This window comes from Fusarium odoratissimum, assembly GCF_000260195.1.
Source record: "Fusarium odoratissimum NRRL 54006 unplaced genomic scaffold supercont1.9, whole genome shotgun sequence".
NCBI lineage: Eukaryota > Fungi > Ascomycota > Sordariomycetes > Hypocreales > Nectriaceae > Fusarium > Fusarium odoratissimum.
The window spans coordinates 1,140,743-1,153,171 of record NW_022158695.1 but is presented as its reverse complement, the minus strand read 5'-3'; the positions used below and the strand labels follow the sequence as shown (position 1 = coordinate 1,153,171).

The 12,429-nt window shown below is 45.7% G+C and overlaps 7 protein-coding genes across 7 annotated transcripts; 2 read left to right on the top strand and 5 right to left on the bottom strand.

Moving 5' to 3' along the window:
• Window positions 1-482: 482 nt before the first annotated feature.
• FOIG_06774 (uncharacterized protein) lies at window positions 483-769 on the bottom strand (the record flags this gene model as incomplete). Its single annotated transcript, XM_031205989.1, has 2 exons — window positions 483-565; window positions 625-769. 2 exons carry the CDS (start codon window positions 767-769, stop codon window positions 483-485), a joined length of 228 nt encoding a protein of 75 aa, XP_031064713.1.
• A 1,107-nt stretch (window positions 770-1,876) lies between these two features.
• Window positions 1,877-2,464, top strand: FOIG_06773 (uncharacterized protein; the record flags this gene model as incomplete). The annotated part of the gene is made up of 1 exon (XM_031205988.1): window positions 1,877-2,464. One exon carries the CDS (start codon window positions 1,877-1,879, stop codon window positions 2,462-2,464), a length of 588 nt encoding a protein of 195 aa, XP_031064712.1.
• Window positions 2,465-2,999: 535 nt separating this feature from the next.
• Window positions 3,000-4,352, bottom strand: FOIG_06772 (uncharacterized protein; the record flags this gene model as incomplete). Its single annotated transcript, XM_031205987.1, has 1 exon — window positions 3,000-4,352. The coding sequence occupies one exon, from the start codon at window positions 4,350-4,352 to the stop codon at window positions 3,000-3,002; it is 1,353 nt and encodes a 450-aa protein (XP_031064711.1).
• A 420-nt stretch (window positions 4,353-4,772) lies between these two features.
• On the bottom strand, window positions 4,773-5,294 carry FOIG_06771 (uncharacterized protein; the record flags this gene model as incomplete). Its single annotated transcript, XM_031205986.1, has 2 exons — window positions 4,773-4,995; window positions 5,035-5,294. 2 exons carry the CDS (start codon window positions 5,292-5,294, stop codon window positions 4,773-4,775), a joined length of 483 nt encoding a protein of 160 aa, XP_031064710.1.
• A 743-nt stretch (window positions 5,295-6,037) lies between these two features.
• Window positions 6,038-7,306, bottom strand: FOIG_06770 (uncharacterized protein; the record flags this gene model as incomplete). Its single annotated transcript, XM_031205985.1, has 1 exon — window positions 6,038-7,306. The coding sequence occupies one exon, from the start codon at window positions 7,304-7,306 to the stop codon at window positions 6,038-6,040; it is 1,269 nt and encodes a 422-aa protein (XP_031064709.1).
• Window positions 7,307-8,320: 1,014 nt separating this feature from the next.
• Window positions 8,321-10,126, top strand: FOIG_06769 (uncharacterized protein; the record flags this gene model as incomplete). The annotated part of the gene is made up of 2 exons (XM_031205984.1): window positions 8,321-8,732; window positions 10,014-10,126. 2 exons carry the CDS (start codon window positions 8,321-8,323, stop codon window positions 10,124-10,126), a joined length of 525 nt encoding a protein of 174 aa, XP_031064708.1.
• A 1,199-nt stretch (window positions 10,127-11,325) lies between these two features.
• On the bottom strand, window positions 11,326-12,398 carry FOIG_06768 (uncharacterized protein; the record flags this gene model as incomplete). Its single annotated transcript, XM_031205983.1, has 1 exon — window positions 11,326-12,398. The coding sequence occupies exon 1, from the start codon at window positions 12,379-12,381 to the stop codon at window positions 11,326-11,328; it is 1,056 nt and encodes a 351-aa protein (XP_031064707.1). The 5' UTR covers window positions 12,382-12,398.
• Between the last annotated feature and the right edge of the window lie 31 nt (window positions 12,399-12,429).

The following is a 12,429-nucleotide window of genomic DNA, read 5'->3' as shown; positions in this document are numbered from 1 at the left end:
AATGTTTGTTGATGCATGGGCAGGCTTTGACGATGAGGCGCAAAGCCAATGTGACAGCGCATCAATTCGAGAGATTGTTTCGACATCTAAGCCAAGAGACGAAATGCCACTTGAAATCAAGGCACCACTATGTGAGGACCCAGAAAATATCAGGCGATGATGAGAAGAAAGTTCAACAGATTATGGCAGTAGAGAGATGGTAGCTAGCTGGGCTATGGATAAAACAGAGCAGAGTCTATACACTTAGACCAACAATAATGCTAATCCTATGCCATCTCTGTTGTCCTGCTTTAGACACCCTCATGTATTCCAGTCTGGGATTCCTTCTGCCCTTGAACCCCTGCTAGACTGCGTCGGCTATTCATTCTTTTGGGAAAGTTGGAAATCTCCTTTTCACAAGACGCGACTTCATCCTTGGCTGCTTCGTACCGAGCACGAGCATGGCGAAGACGCTCCCGAACATCCTTGAGATTCCTCTTCATCTATCTGGTCTCCCGGTTGCCATGGTGTGGGTGTCTCTTGCAGGGGGACTGTTTTGTTGAGGTAGTTGCCTTAGCGTGGGGAGCTGTGCAGGGGCAAGGTTGGTTAGTGTTTGAAATCTGACACTTCAGATTGGTGACTTACTAGTGTTTCGTGCTGCGTTGTTTGGCTTGAGCATGGCGTTTGGGTGGCTGTACACGCTTGGTTGCTCATTATCAGGGGTATTGGCAGGGTAAAGACGCTTGGGCAGATTATTGTGCCGCTCCGGGCGAGAGAGACACTTGCCCATGATCTTTGCGTTTTTGTGTTATTCTCTCTTGTAGGTTAGAAACTGGGTATTTAGTAGAATTCCAAAGCCAAAAGGGAGTTGTCTCTTCTCGGTTGAGAGAGGAATATGTGGTGGCAAAGTCGAAGGAGAAGCCATGGCTTCAGGCACGACTGTCAACGCGTCGAATAGGTGCTGTAGCAGTTCTCATAAGATTAACTTGGGAACCTGCTTATGAGACCCAATCATCTCTGTTGTTGTTGTTGTTTGAAGCATCCCGAAAGCTGCGTCCGTCCGCGGCAAACTGCATATCCTGGCCCACATCGAACCAGCATTTGAATATTTGCTTCAAACACTGAGGGATTAGATCGGTTGCTATTTTTACATTATAATCAACCATTCACTTGAATATAGGCTGAATGTTTCCTGCCAGTTTTGTTATATATTACCAGTGGATGACACTTGCATCACTATAAGAACAACTCCAACTAGATACTATCTCAAAGTGGGGAATCTTCCGCTTTGGAGTCGTACAGGAATGTTGACTTCGATCTCAGGCAATACCGTAACTCTCAAGTTGAGGATTACTTATAACATATTTCTTCATCCTGTCATCTCATTTCCCTTTAAACATTCTGTACTATTACAGAAAACTGACCAATCAATAGCTAAGCCGATTATACGCTACCTCCTTAATGGCCGGGATATTGATTGCTCCCGCGTACATCCAACAATTAGGGATGCCACAGAACCTTCAGCATAAGTGAATGCATCATAAACCACTGGCTTTGCCACACGAACGGCGGCGTCTGTCTTCAGGTTTGGCTGTGCCCAATCAACGCCTCCACTTGAGACCTTGTGTAACTCTAACCCGTGTCTGCCCGGCTAAGCACCTTAAATCTGTTTGTGCTACAGGCATAACGCATCCATGAGAAATTAATCTCCAGGCCCGATACAGAAAAGTTCGTGGCGCCCAGTGTTCAGCCTTGACATCCGCCCTCATGGTTCAATATCTTGACCGCACCAAGCAGAGAGATACAACACATGTAACAAATATCAATCAACTTCAAGTCTCTCTACCGTCAGAAACACAAACCAGGCCCTATGAGCGCCCTGTACAGGCCATCGACAATGTCTACGATCCAGGCCGCTATGGCACAGCTTTTACCTGCCGAACGGCAAGCTCGTGAAGGTGGAGCGTTGTTATCGCTCAACGCCTCTATCAGACGAACCCTTCTCATTATCGAACCGGAGTGTCAGCTAGCTCGTCAACTACGCAGGATTCAGACAGAGATCCGCCGTTATATCCTTGTTACTCTCGTTGAAGAGGAAACAGCAGATACAGCTCAAGGATCAAATCAACATGAAACGTTCCTTGGGGATATCTTGCCTCATCCCGACACCATTCTTCCAAGCATCAAGCAAGAACTACGCTATGACCCTGTCATACTATCCTCGCCTGCAGTTGGTGGTACACCTGGCGAGACGCCTGAACGGAAAAGACGTCCAACTGCAGTAATCATGAATGAGTCAGACGATGCAAATGACAAATCTCCAATAGCAAGGAAGCGAGCGGCTGACAACGAATTCGACTCGGTCGCTAAGCGCCCCAAGGACATGGCTCAGTCTAATGACGAGAGGCCTCTTCGCTGCAATGTGATGCTGTTATGGGGGATTAAACGTGGCGGGAATGGTGTCCAAAGTCAGCCGTTTCCATGACTCGTGTCCTTCTGTGCTTTCCCTCGGGTCGGGAAATGATGAACATGATATTGGGCAAGCAAAACGAGAGGAAATTTTAGCAAGGAACCATGGCATATTTGGATCAAAAGCATTGTTCACTGTTAAGACAGTTGGCTTATCAGAAAACTAGTTATGTGGTTCATGAGCGATGTGGTAGAAGATCTAAAGCACAGTCGAATGATGGAGCTATATAAGGCTACCATTGGCAATGGGATCGTAGCATCTTCGCTAGGCATGAATATTGCTAACGGCAATACAGGCCACATTTTTAATCAGAAGCTAGGATATTTGCTGCCCATATCTGAAATGTTACTCTCAATTTCTGTTCACAATTCTGTAAGATCCGACCCATTTAGCATTTATTTCAAGCAAATCTGTTGGTCTCTGACCCAATTAGATGTGGTAGGCCCATGGAGAGATTCAATAACTTCGAGTTGCAATACCTGAAGCACGATGCTCCAGACAATGAGTCATTCTCTTCAGTTTCTACCTCGCACACACTTCCCGTACAGTATCAGAAATCATCATTGACATTCTCCTCTAGAAATGACTCATACTCGTGCTCAAGTCCGTCAGGCAATACCATAGTATAACTGACACCTATTGATGCAAGGCGTCTGAAAACTTCGAAAACTTCTTTCGGATTCTGCATTAAGACAATCCTCACAAATCCACTATTACCAGGATCAAAGGATCGAGAGGTCGACAGCTTGACGCTGGCGCGGCTGGTAACGAAGAAGTCAAAGAGCTCAATGCTGGAAAAGGCCCCCTGCCCTTTAATATTTGGCGGCACGGAGACCAAATACTTGAAGCCCGCAGATGGCGGATATATCTTGCTTTGGGGCCGCCCTAAGCTAGTCCATCCTTTTATGGTTGCTTTGAGAACCTCTGCAATGTGATTGTCGATTTCGTTTCTCGCTTTGCCACCTTTGCAAAAGCTCTCTAGGGCTGCTTGAGCTGCAAGCTGACAAACCTCTGGAATCATAACAAAAAAAGTAAAATTATGAGCACGCGCAGTGTTAATCACGCGACTGTTGCCTGCAATAAACCCAACACGCAATCCTGGAAGGCCAAATTCCTTACTGACAGACAGTACTGTCACGCAGCAGTCCATTGCTCCTGGAATTTCGAGGATGTTGTAGAGCCTATTCCCACCTTGATGCTTTGTATACCACGAGTCCATATCATGGACAACGACGATGTTGTTTTTCTTCGCGAAATCGACAAGCATGCAAAGTTGGTCCCTAGTCGCAATGGAGCCGGTAGGGTTAACGGGAGAATTCAGGTACAGGAATCGAATACCGCTAGGCAATATCTCATCAACCTTATTTTGAGCAACAGAAAGGTCAATACTTCCTCCATTAGCATCAGGTTCGATCCTCAAGAGCTCAGTACCATTGCCACATGCAATAACCCCGACGGGAGGCAAGGCAAGCTGGGGCAGGATGACATATCTTCCTTTGAAAGCGCGAGAGAGAGCGTCAAAGGCTTGCGACGCTCCCGTGTTGATCATGATCTCATCCATACAGTCCAGAGTGACTGAAAACCTCGAATACATGAATGTTTGGAAAGCTTGGCGAAGGCTTTGTAGTCCGAAAGATGAAGGGCAATGGAGCACCGTAATGTCGTTCTTTTTGAGTGCTAGCAGAGCAGCCTTCGTTGGGGGGTAAGCGTCATAGAATGGGTAATGGTAATCGGTTCCCATGTCAAGGAAGTTTATTCCATGTTTGGATGCCTTTTGGCGAAATACCCGAGCACTGTTAAGATGGGTTTTCTCAATAATACTCTCTTTCTCGCCACGGGTGAGCATGTCTGAAACAGGGAGTATACGCAACAGTGATGCCCCATTTTGGACTTGTTGACTCATGATTTGTGATCCCTTTCCAGCATTGCCGTAGGACCTCAAACTGACTTCTTCATACCCGTTGCGAGTGTTCGGAAGCACCAACCGATCTCCGGGCTCCGTTTGAGGTAAAGATGAAAGAGAGGCAGTAGAGTTATCTAAACTAGTTATCTCGCTTCCCTCATACGAGTCGAGCTTCTCATAGCGAAATATTAGAGCTTGCCTTGCAGTTGGCGATTCGTTATGCCCTGAGTAGTGTGCAATATATTGATCTAAGATGCAGGTGCCTCCTTGGCGTACAGGGTAATGACGAGCTTGGCTTAAGTCGTGTTTCGAAAGATTTAATTGAGGCTCAAGTGACGAATGACATATTTGTCCCTGAGTATGAGATCCTGGAATTACTTGTAGGCATGCATTCCGTTCGTTGGCATCTTGTAGAGGTATCTAAACCGTGATGACGGTATTTCCTGCCGAGAAATAAGCACTGTCCTGGTGCCAGGGCTTGATACTGGAGACTTCCGGGGGTTTGTTCGTCAGGAAACCCTTCGAATGAAGGCGGAACTTGGGTCCGAGAAGTCCCGTTATCAGTACAAGTAAGGAAGGATGAATCGCGAGAGCTTTGAAACCGTCACCGTGATCAATAAGGTTCATGATCTTCCGAATTTTACTAGGGTGTGAATTAATTGCCTCCTTTTGACCTTTCTACCCTCCTCCAAGTGCCTCCAAGTTGATATCGGCGTGGGACACTGTCTCATTCTTCATGAGCGATTCTATGCAATGGAAAGCCAAAAGAGCATTAGAGATCTCAAGAGGGTTGAAAACATCGTCAACAACAAGAACGCCGTCTTTCTTAAACTCGGATATCTGAACTTGGCTTAGAAAGCGACGGTCCAGCTCATTGTTAACTTCTGAGAGCTCGCAACGCTTTAGTGACAGGAAATATCCAAGAGCTGAGGCCGAAGACATGGTGATGAAGTGAAAAATGAACAACTAAGACGAGTATGGAGCGAAAACGATGTCAGGGGTGAAGTAATGAGGGCGGCGATGGCTAGTGGGTTGTGAAGGAGATGGTGGTAATAATGAAGTTGGGCGAAGTTCCAGAATTGAGAGAAGGAAAAAACTCTCTTATAGACATGGGATGATATGTAGAAAAGTTCCGGGCTCTGAAACATGAAGGCTCTCTATCAGATGTAAGCTGCACTTATTAGGATACGTAGTCATCAAAGCTACCTAGCTCATCAAACTGGACTTGGTACTCTGATATTGGCAAATCGATGACTTTGAGAAAGCTCATGACCCAACTGAAGTCTTCCAAAGGGAATTTGAGATCGGGAAACTTGTTACATCGAACTGCCGGTATTACAGGCGGTCTCACTCACGACAGAATTGAGCTAATACCACTACCGTGGCTTCTCTTTCAGCGGAATGACAGCTCACCTTGCATATTGTGTTACCAATGACCAGTGGATGGCTTGAGGAGGGCCCTTGCTTTGTAACTAAGTAGACGTTCGAACTGTCTATTACTACACCAAGACCATTGCTGACGCTACGAGCCAGTATATGCGTATATTCTGTGAGCTGCATAAAGCGTGCTCAACCATAACATTAAGTCACGTAAGTTATATGACGGAAGTGCTACAAATAGTTTCAACCACTACCATAGATATCAAAAGTCAGAATGCAAGCTTCCCTTGGCATAAAACTTCTCACTATTTGTCAATTTCTTCTCCTGTAATGACAACATTGTCTTCAATTCCTGCCTTCTTTGCGATGTCCAACATGGCCGTACGAAGCTGTCGCATTGCTGCCCGAGAGTAGTCTTTCATCAGATGGTTGCAGTGACTCTGCAGAAGAAGTGTCACTTCCCGAATCATCACCTGAGCTTCTGCGGTACCTTCGAGTACCAAATTCTCATATTCCACACAGATGCTGTGCTCTCTCCTCACGATACGCGGTTCAGGTCCAGAAAGCGCCGGGGCTTTATCTTCATGTGCAGGGAATGAGATAAGGAGACATTCGACACGAATCGGGGCAGAAACCTTCGCAATGGCCTTAACCATTTGTCCAAGAAGTGATATGGCGGTTATATATCGCTTTGTCGAAAGAGCCACAAGAGCTAAACCCATATTTTTGGTCAATTGCAACACAACATCTTGAGAAGCATTGAGACAGTGCCGTGGCTCGGTAACAATATCGATGCCAAAACCGTGGACCACCAGGTCGCTGCCTGTGGTTGTGAATTGCGGGTCGAAACTGGGAGTAGAGATACCCAAATGGCTGAGGAGGTGACTCATGTGATTAATGATGGGAACGTCCTGTCCAAACAGATGTTGGACGGTATCACGGGATAAAGGCGAGTACAGAACAGCGGTCAGTTGTGTCTCCAACGCACCACGAATGTCTGATTCGATTGAGTCGCCAACCATATAGGCAGAACCAAAAGATAACTTGCCCATGGCATACTGAAAGATACGAACATCGGGCTTAGGATACCCAGTCTCCTCGGATGTAATAATATGGTCAAGCAGGTGGTATACACCGATAGCTTTAGCCTTATCTGTCTGGTCTTTGGTCTGACCGTTGGTGATGATAGCAAGGCGATAGCCATGTTCTCGTAGTCTAGCCAAGGTTTCAATGCTTCCGGGCGTTGCTCGTCGATTTTCCCTGTAAACTGGCTTATAGGTATCTCGGAATTCTTTGATGTCTTTGGCAGTCGGTTCTGGTAGATGGACGGCTTGGAAGAATAGTTTGACTTTCTCAGACTCTGTTTCATCGTATGTGATGACTTTCTCCAAGTACCCATCATAAGCTTGCTGAAGACATTGGTTATAGTGGTTGATAAGCACCGACACAGGTGTTGCTGCGAGCCCAGAATATTTCTCTTGAACTGCAGAAATTGCACGACGCAAAGAGTGATAATGGTCGAATAGAGTATTGTCAAGGTCAAACAGCACCATCTTTTCGCATGGTGGCGCCATTATGACCACAGTTGGTAGGTGAAAGCGTGTTGTTTACAATTGGCAATTAATTTACGGCTGAGAGAGATTGCAGAATCATGGAGGAGTTATTTGAGATCCGCGGGAGGGTTGGAATATAAATAATAAAATGATCTGAAAAGCGGGTCGTTTGCTAAGGTTTGTTCTATTAATCTTTTCAGAGTTATTTCCAGCATCACATCACCCCAGTGAACTTTACGATACACGCACGATACGGAGGGTTCACCCGGCTATAGCTATTCAGAGATCTCGTGGGAAAATCATGTACTGGAAGTTTACTGTCATCAGTTCCTACATCTATAGTAAAGTGATTCAGCAGAGGAAAATCGAACATACTACCGCGCATTAACAGCTATAGGTCGACTTGCCAAGAAGCAAAATGCGATTTCCTGTATGATTGGCCACGATTACATAAATAAATAACTCCCTGGGGTCCGATTCCTAAGCCCGCCCGCTCATGGTTATCATGTTCATACAGTTGTGACCTGTGGCTGAGAGCTTATATCCACCACGCCGAACTTAGAGCTTGGTCCCAAATGTCGCGATTTCCTGAGCACAGTTTGAGGTGCATATGGTGTAAGGTCAGCGATTGAGAAATCTCAATAAGCTGACGTGGAAACCGGTGAGTTGCTGCGTTACACCAATCATAAAGGGGGTACACGCCGTGGATATCATTGATCATCGATCAGGGGCTAAGAAAGCCAACAACCACAGAGGCTGTGGAGCTTTGCTCTCTCCACTGAAAGTTCAGTGCAATACTTGGGTGGGGTCACTTGAGTAGGTACACCTAATCTAACTTCTGAAACGTAAGAGCTCTTGGAGAAAGCATAGTAGCCAGGCACCTATGTGTTTGGTAAGATGTAGGTCTGTTATTTGTTTTGCTTCACAAGCAGCCGAAATGAATTTTTCCTGTGAAGCTATGAGTGTCACATAAGAAGCGCAAGACGAAAACTTTCGAAGCCTCTCTGGTTACCGATAGCTGCTGTCTTCAAAACAATGCAGGATACGGAAGTGAAGACTGTAGTGCTTGTCTTGGGTCTTCCCCGATGTGGGACTACCTCCATTGCTGCCGCATTGCAGGCCGATAGCCTTGGTATCAAGTCTGTTCTCCACGCATCCGAAACAGCAAAGCACCCGGCTAGATGCGAAGACATTCTGGTAGCGCTCCGCTATCAAGACGATGATGATATCATCAGCAGACACTCCAGGATTTGCAGAGCAACTGAAGGATATGCCGCTTGTGCTGAGTCTCTGAATGCACTTGCGGAAGACCTCATGGATTTATATCCTGATGCGAAACTCATTCTCAATATTCGACCACCCTCAATCCCCGGAGAAACGGAAGGGATCTCATGGGCACGAAGCTGTAAGAATACGATCAGTTTCTTTACTTCGCCTTGGGTCTTCAGTATGTGTTGGCCTCTTCCAGAATATCGATTCTGGTGGACTAGATATCGATTACAGAAGGATGTATGGCGGCGCAAAGGGCTACTCTCGAACAAACAGTCCAGTATTTTTTGAACCCAAGGGTAGCAGCTGGATGACGGCCGGCTTCTACGACAAATACGTGGCTTGGGTAAAGATACAGGCAAGAAAACGCAACAGGTCCTTGTTGACATGGCATCCTGGGATGGGTTGGAGTCCACTCTGTGAATTCCTTGAGAAGGAAGCTCCACCAACTGGCACACCATTACCGTTTCTAAACGAATGTAATACATCAAAAGTTGACCAAAATGCCTATTTGAAAAGGGGTATAATGATTCAGTCTATGATTATTCTTATCTTCTCAACTACACTGGGCATCTTATTATTCCTAGCTTAATGTTATTTTATTGTCAAGAAAACGCTTGTTCATTCTGGCAACAAATACACTCTTGTGAGTAGCACTTGAAAAAAAGAATTTTGAAGATAGCCGAGATACTCTGTTACCAGAGAATATCAATATTTGCGTCCAGCCCTCTTCATACCCTAAAGCACAGGTCGACCCCATGAGCTACTTGATATCGGCATAGATAAGTCTCAGTCACCATAGCAAAGAAACTCGCACCAAAGACTCCAGCCGAATCACTGGCACTAATTGCGCCTATAAAGAACTCACGCTCCTCCGTCGAAATCCTATCGGCCAATTTAGCAAACGTATTCACGTATGCCAGCCCACCTAAAATTCCCTCCCAAAAAACAAGAACGAAGATGAAATAGATATTAGGGAAAATCGTGAACATAGATTGAGCAAGAAACAGGAATAAGTTAATGAACTGAAAAAGCGAGAAGAAGTACAAGTGATATAATTTGAAAATCATCATGGAAGAACGGGCGACGAAAACTCCCAGCTGATATATCGCCATATAAGTAGCTATCTGCCAGTTAGCACATATTCTTTTATTTCTAGTCGCGTACAAATCATATGATAGTATAAGTACTGGAACTCTCTCACGGTAAAAGTCTCTGTAACTTGCGAATGGCGTTCTACCTAGCGGATATAGCAACGAAGGTGTTATACCTTGATTTACTGGATCATTGTTAGGTCCGACATAGAAACAATGTGATAATGACCTACTAGTATATTCGGCGATGTAAACTAGTAGTAACGGTAGCATGCTATGCAAAGTTTAGACTTTTTATAAAGAGAGAAGATATTCCACCTACAATCGATAGAAAATAACCCTGCAGCTCTTGACGTTGCGTATAGCGATTGTCCAGAAGCTTTCATCTTCCGCTGTTCCTGTAGCGACCGTTCCGAATCTCCTGTGCCGAGCGCTCCCCTGTGAACTAGCAGGTTCGGTGTTAAGAAGAAGGGGTTGAGTTTCCTCGCTCCCGACTGTAATGGTAATTGGCCCCGAGGCCGGGGAAATGGCTTCGTGGTTTGCATTATCGATTGTCGATAAGAGAGGCCCATTTGGTAGAACGAAGAAGAAGTTAAGAATTGTAATGAGCGGTAATAATGAGAACAAAAGCAAAGTATCCCTGACTGTAAACTTCAGCCAAGTCGTGGCGGCAACGTAGACCCCAGAGGCCACCAGGCAGCAATGCTCAATTTACCATAATAATGGGTAAGAGCTAGAAAGCTCAAATCGCCGCCTCCACTGCTAATACTTGCCAAAATGATTCCCAGCATTTTAGCTGAGATAGCATGATGACTAGTCGACGTCCCCGTAAGACCAATAAGAGTCATCCCGCTAATTGAAAGAGTTGTAAACATAGGTATTCTGAAACGATATGGTACTTTATGAAAGTTAAGTGGCAGCGCAAGTAGCTTGATCAGGAACGTTGGAGCGACATCAACAAGTAATACCACCCCTTTTGGAACCCTGGACCCAACGAGATCAAGTGCGGCAGAGAGGATTACAGAGTATAGCATGGCATTAATAAGGCCTGTAAGGATGATAATCAGTCATATGAATTTGAGGGATAGGTAAGATCATACCAAAAAGCCAAAAGGCGGCAAATGTCCTGGAACGGTCTCCATTAAGCGTGGTATTGGAAAGTTTCTGCAGGAACGATGTATACAAATGTCGCATGGCTGACAGAAAGGACATGATTCAAGAGCTTCGATCCCCAAATTCTGTTATTGGTGCGTTCCGTTATTGCATCGGCGGAACGGCTTCGTAAGTCGATGACCTTGGAGAAGCAGGAGTAAATTCTGCGGGGTGGTCGGTTATTTATACAATTCTGCGGTGACAGGCTCGAGAAGTTCGAGTCAATGTGTAACCAACCAGTTCGTTCCTCCAGATTGTAATCCCTCCTATAGATGAAACCAACCACGTAATCATAGCATTGTTACCTGTGGCGGGGAAGGCAAAATAGCCCTACTTGTTTGATCTGGAGAAGCATGCTACAGTATCAATTCTAGTATCAACGGAATCATGGAATCGTGTAAAACCGTAGCCCAAAGCCTGGCTCGTAAGCTAAGTGTCGTATTTACTAATAAAGACGACAACAGAAATGCTGCTTTCGGTGTTTGAACTAGTTATATAATATAAAATATTCATTCTTTACAATAGTTAAGCTTCGGCAGTCGGTAGGATTTGCATCTCCTCATCGGGTGCCTCTTCCTCATGTCTCTCCCGAAAAGAATTTCTAAAAACATCAACGACCGTAAAAGTCAACGTCACAGCACCGCCAATCAAGGTCGCCAACTGGTCCCTTTCACTGACCCTGATTGCCAAATCCGGTATGGTAGTACTACGGTCTCGGTGAATCATCAACATTGAGGGCACAACCAGCATACCACCGAAAAAGATACAGCCTCCCAGACCTTTTAGAGCTTCAACCGTGTCTTTGTAGTTCCTCTCAATCATTGACCATGCCAGCATGATGATGCCAGTAAGGAAGGCCAGGCCGATGAACGCGGTGAAGAGGTAGATGATGGTTAGCATCACCGGTAGCATTGCCTCGTAGAGGGCGATGAAGAAGCTGGTTCCTATGTCACCGAGACTGAAGTGAAATATTGTGAGCATCAGTGAGATGTAGCCATAAGCTACATTTACCACCCAGCGTGCCGATGGCTTTGGCTTCCAATTCCGTGCATAGTCGGTATCAATCATGAACCCAATGATAAGAATAAGAAGAAATGGTGTTGCGGAATAGCATATAGTAAGCGGCCCGGTGATATCGACGACACGCTGGCCCAATATCGCCGTATCGGGCGGAATATGATTCAGATCGAGCTGCGTGGTATTGAAAGGACCAAACAGGTCAAGATTAACCTCTGGATTGCGTAAGCAAAAGATAGCCAGTGCGCGTTTTTCCATCCCCAGCATCCGCATCGATTGCACAACTAAGTCCGTCGCGGCAAATACAGGATATGCCAGAGCTCCCAAGAGATCGTTTGAAAGGCCTGGCTTCTTGGGTCCATCCTCGTCTGCTAGGCAAAAGGCCCAACTGGCGAGAACAGACACGAGAAGCATGTACCAACAATAGATGGTACCAGGGCCGTATAGGCCTGTCGCGTTGTTATAAAACTCGGGGTTATAGGGGAAAAGCCGCCCCGTATCTTGACGGATGAGGCCATCTGTAATTTGTAGTTCTGGGTGGGAATAGTTGCATAAAGAACTCATGATGTGATGGTGGAAAAGAAAGGTATCAGATTGGGTGAATGTGAAAGA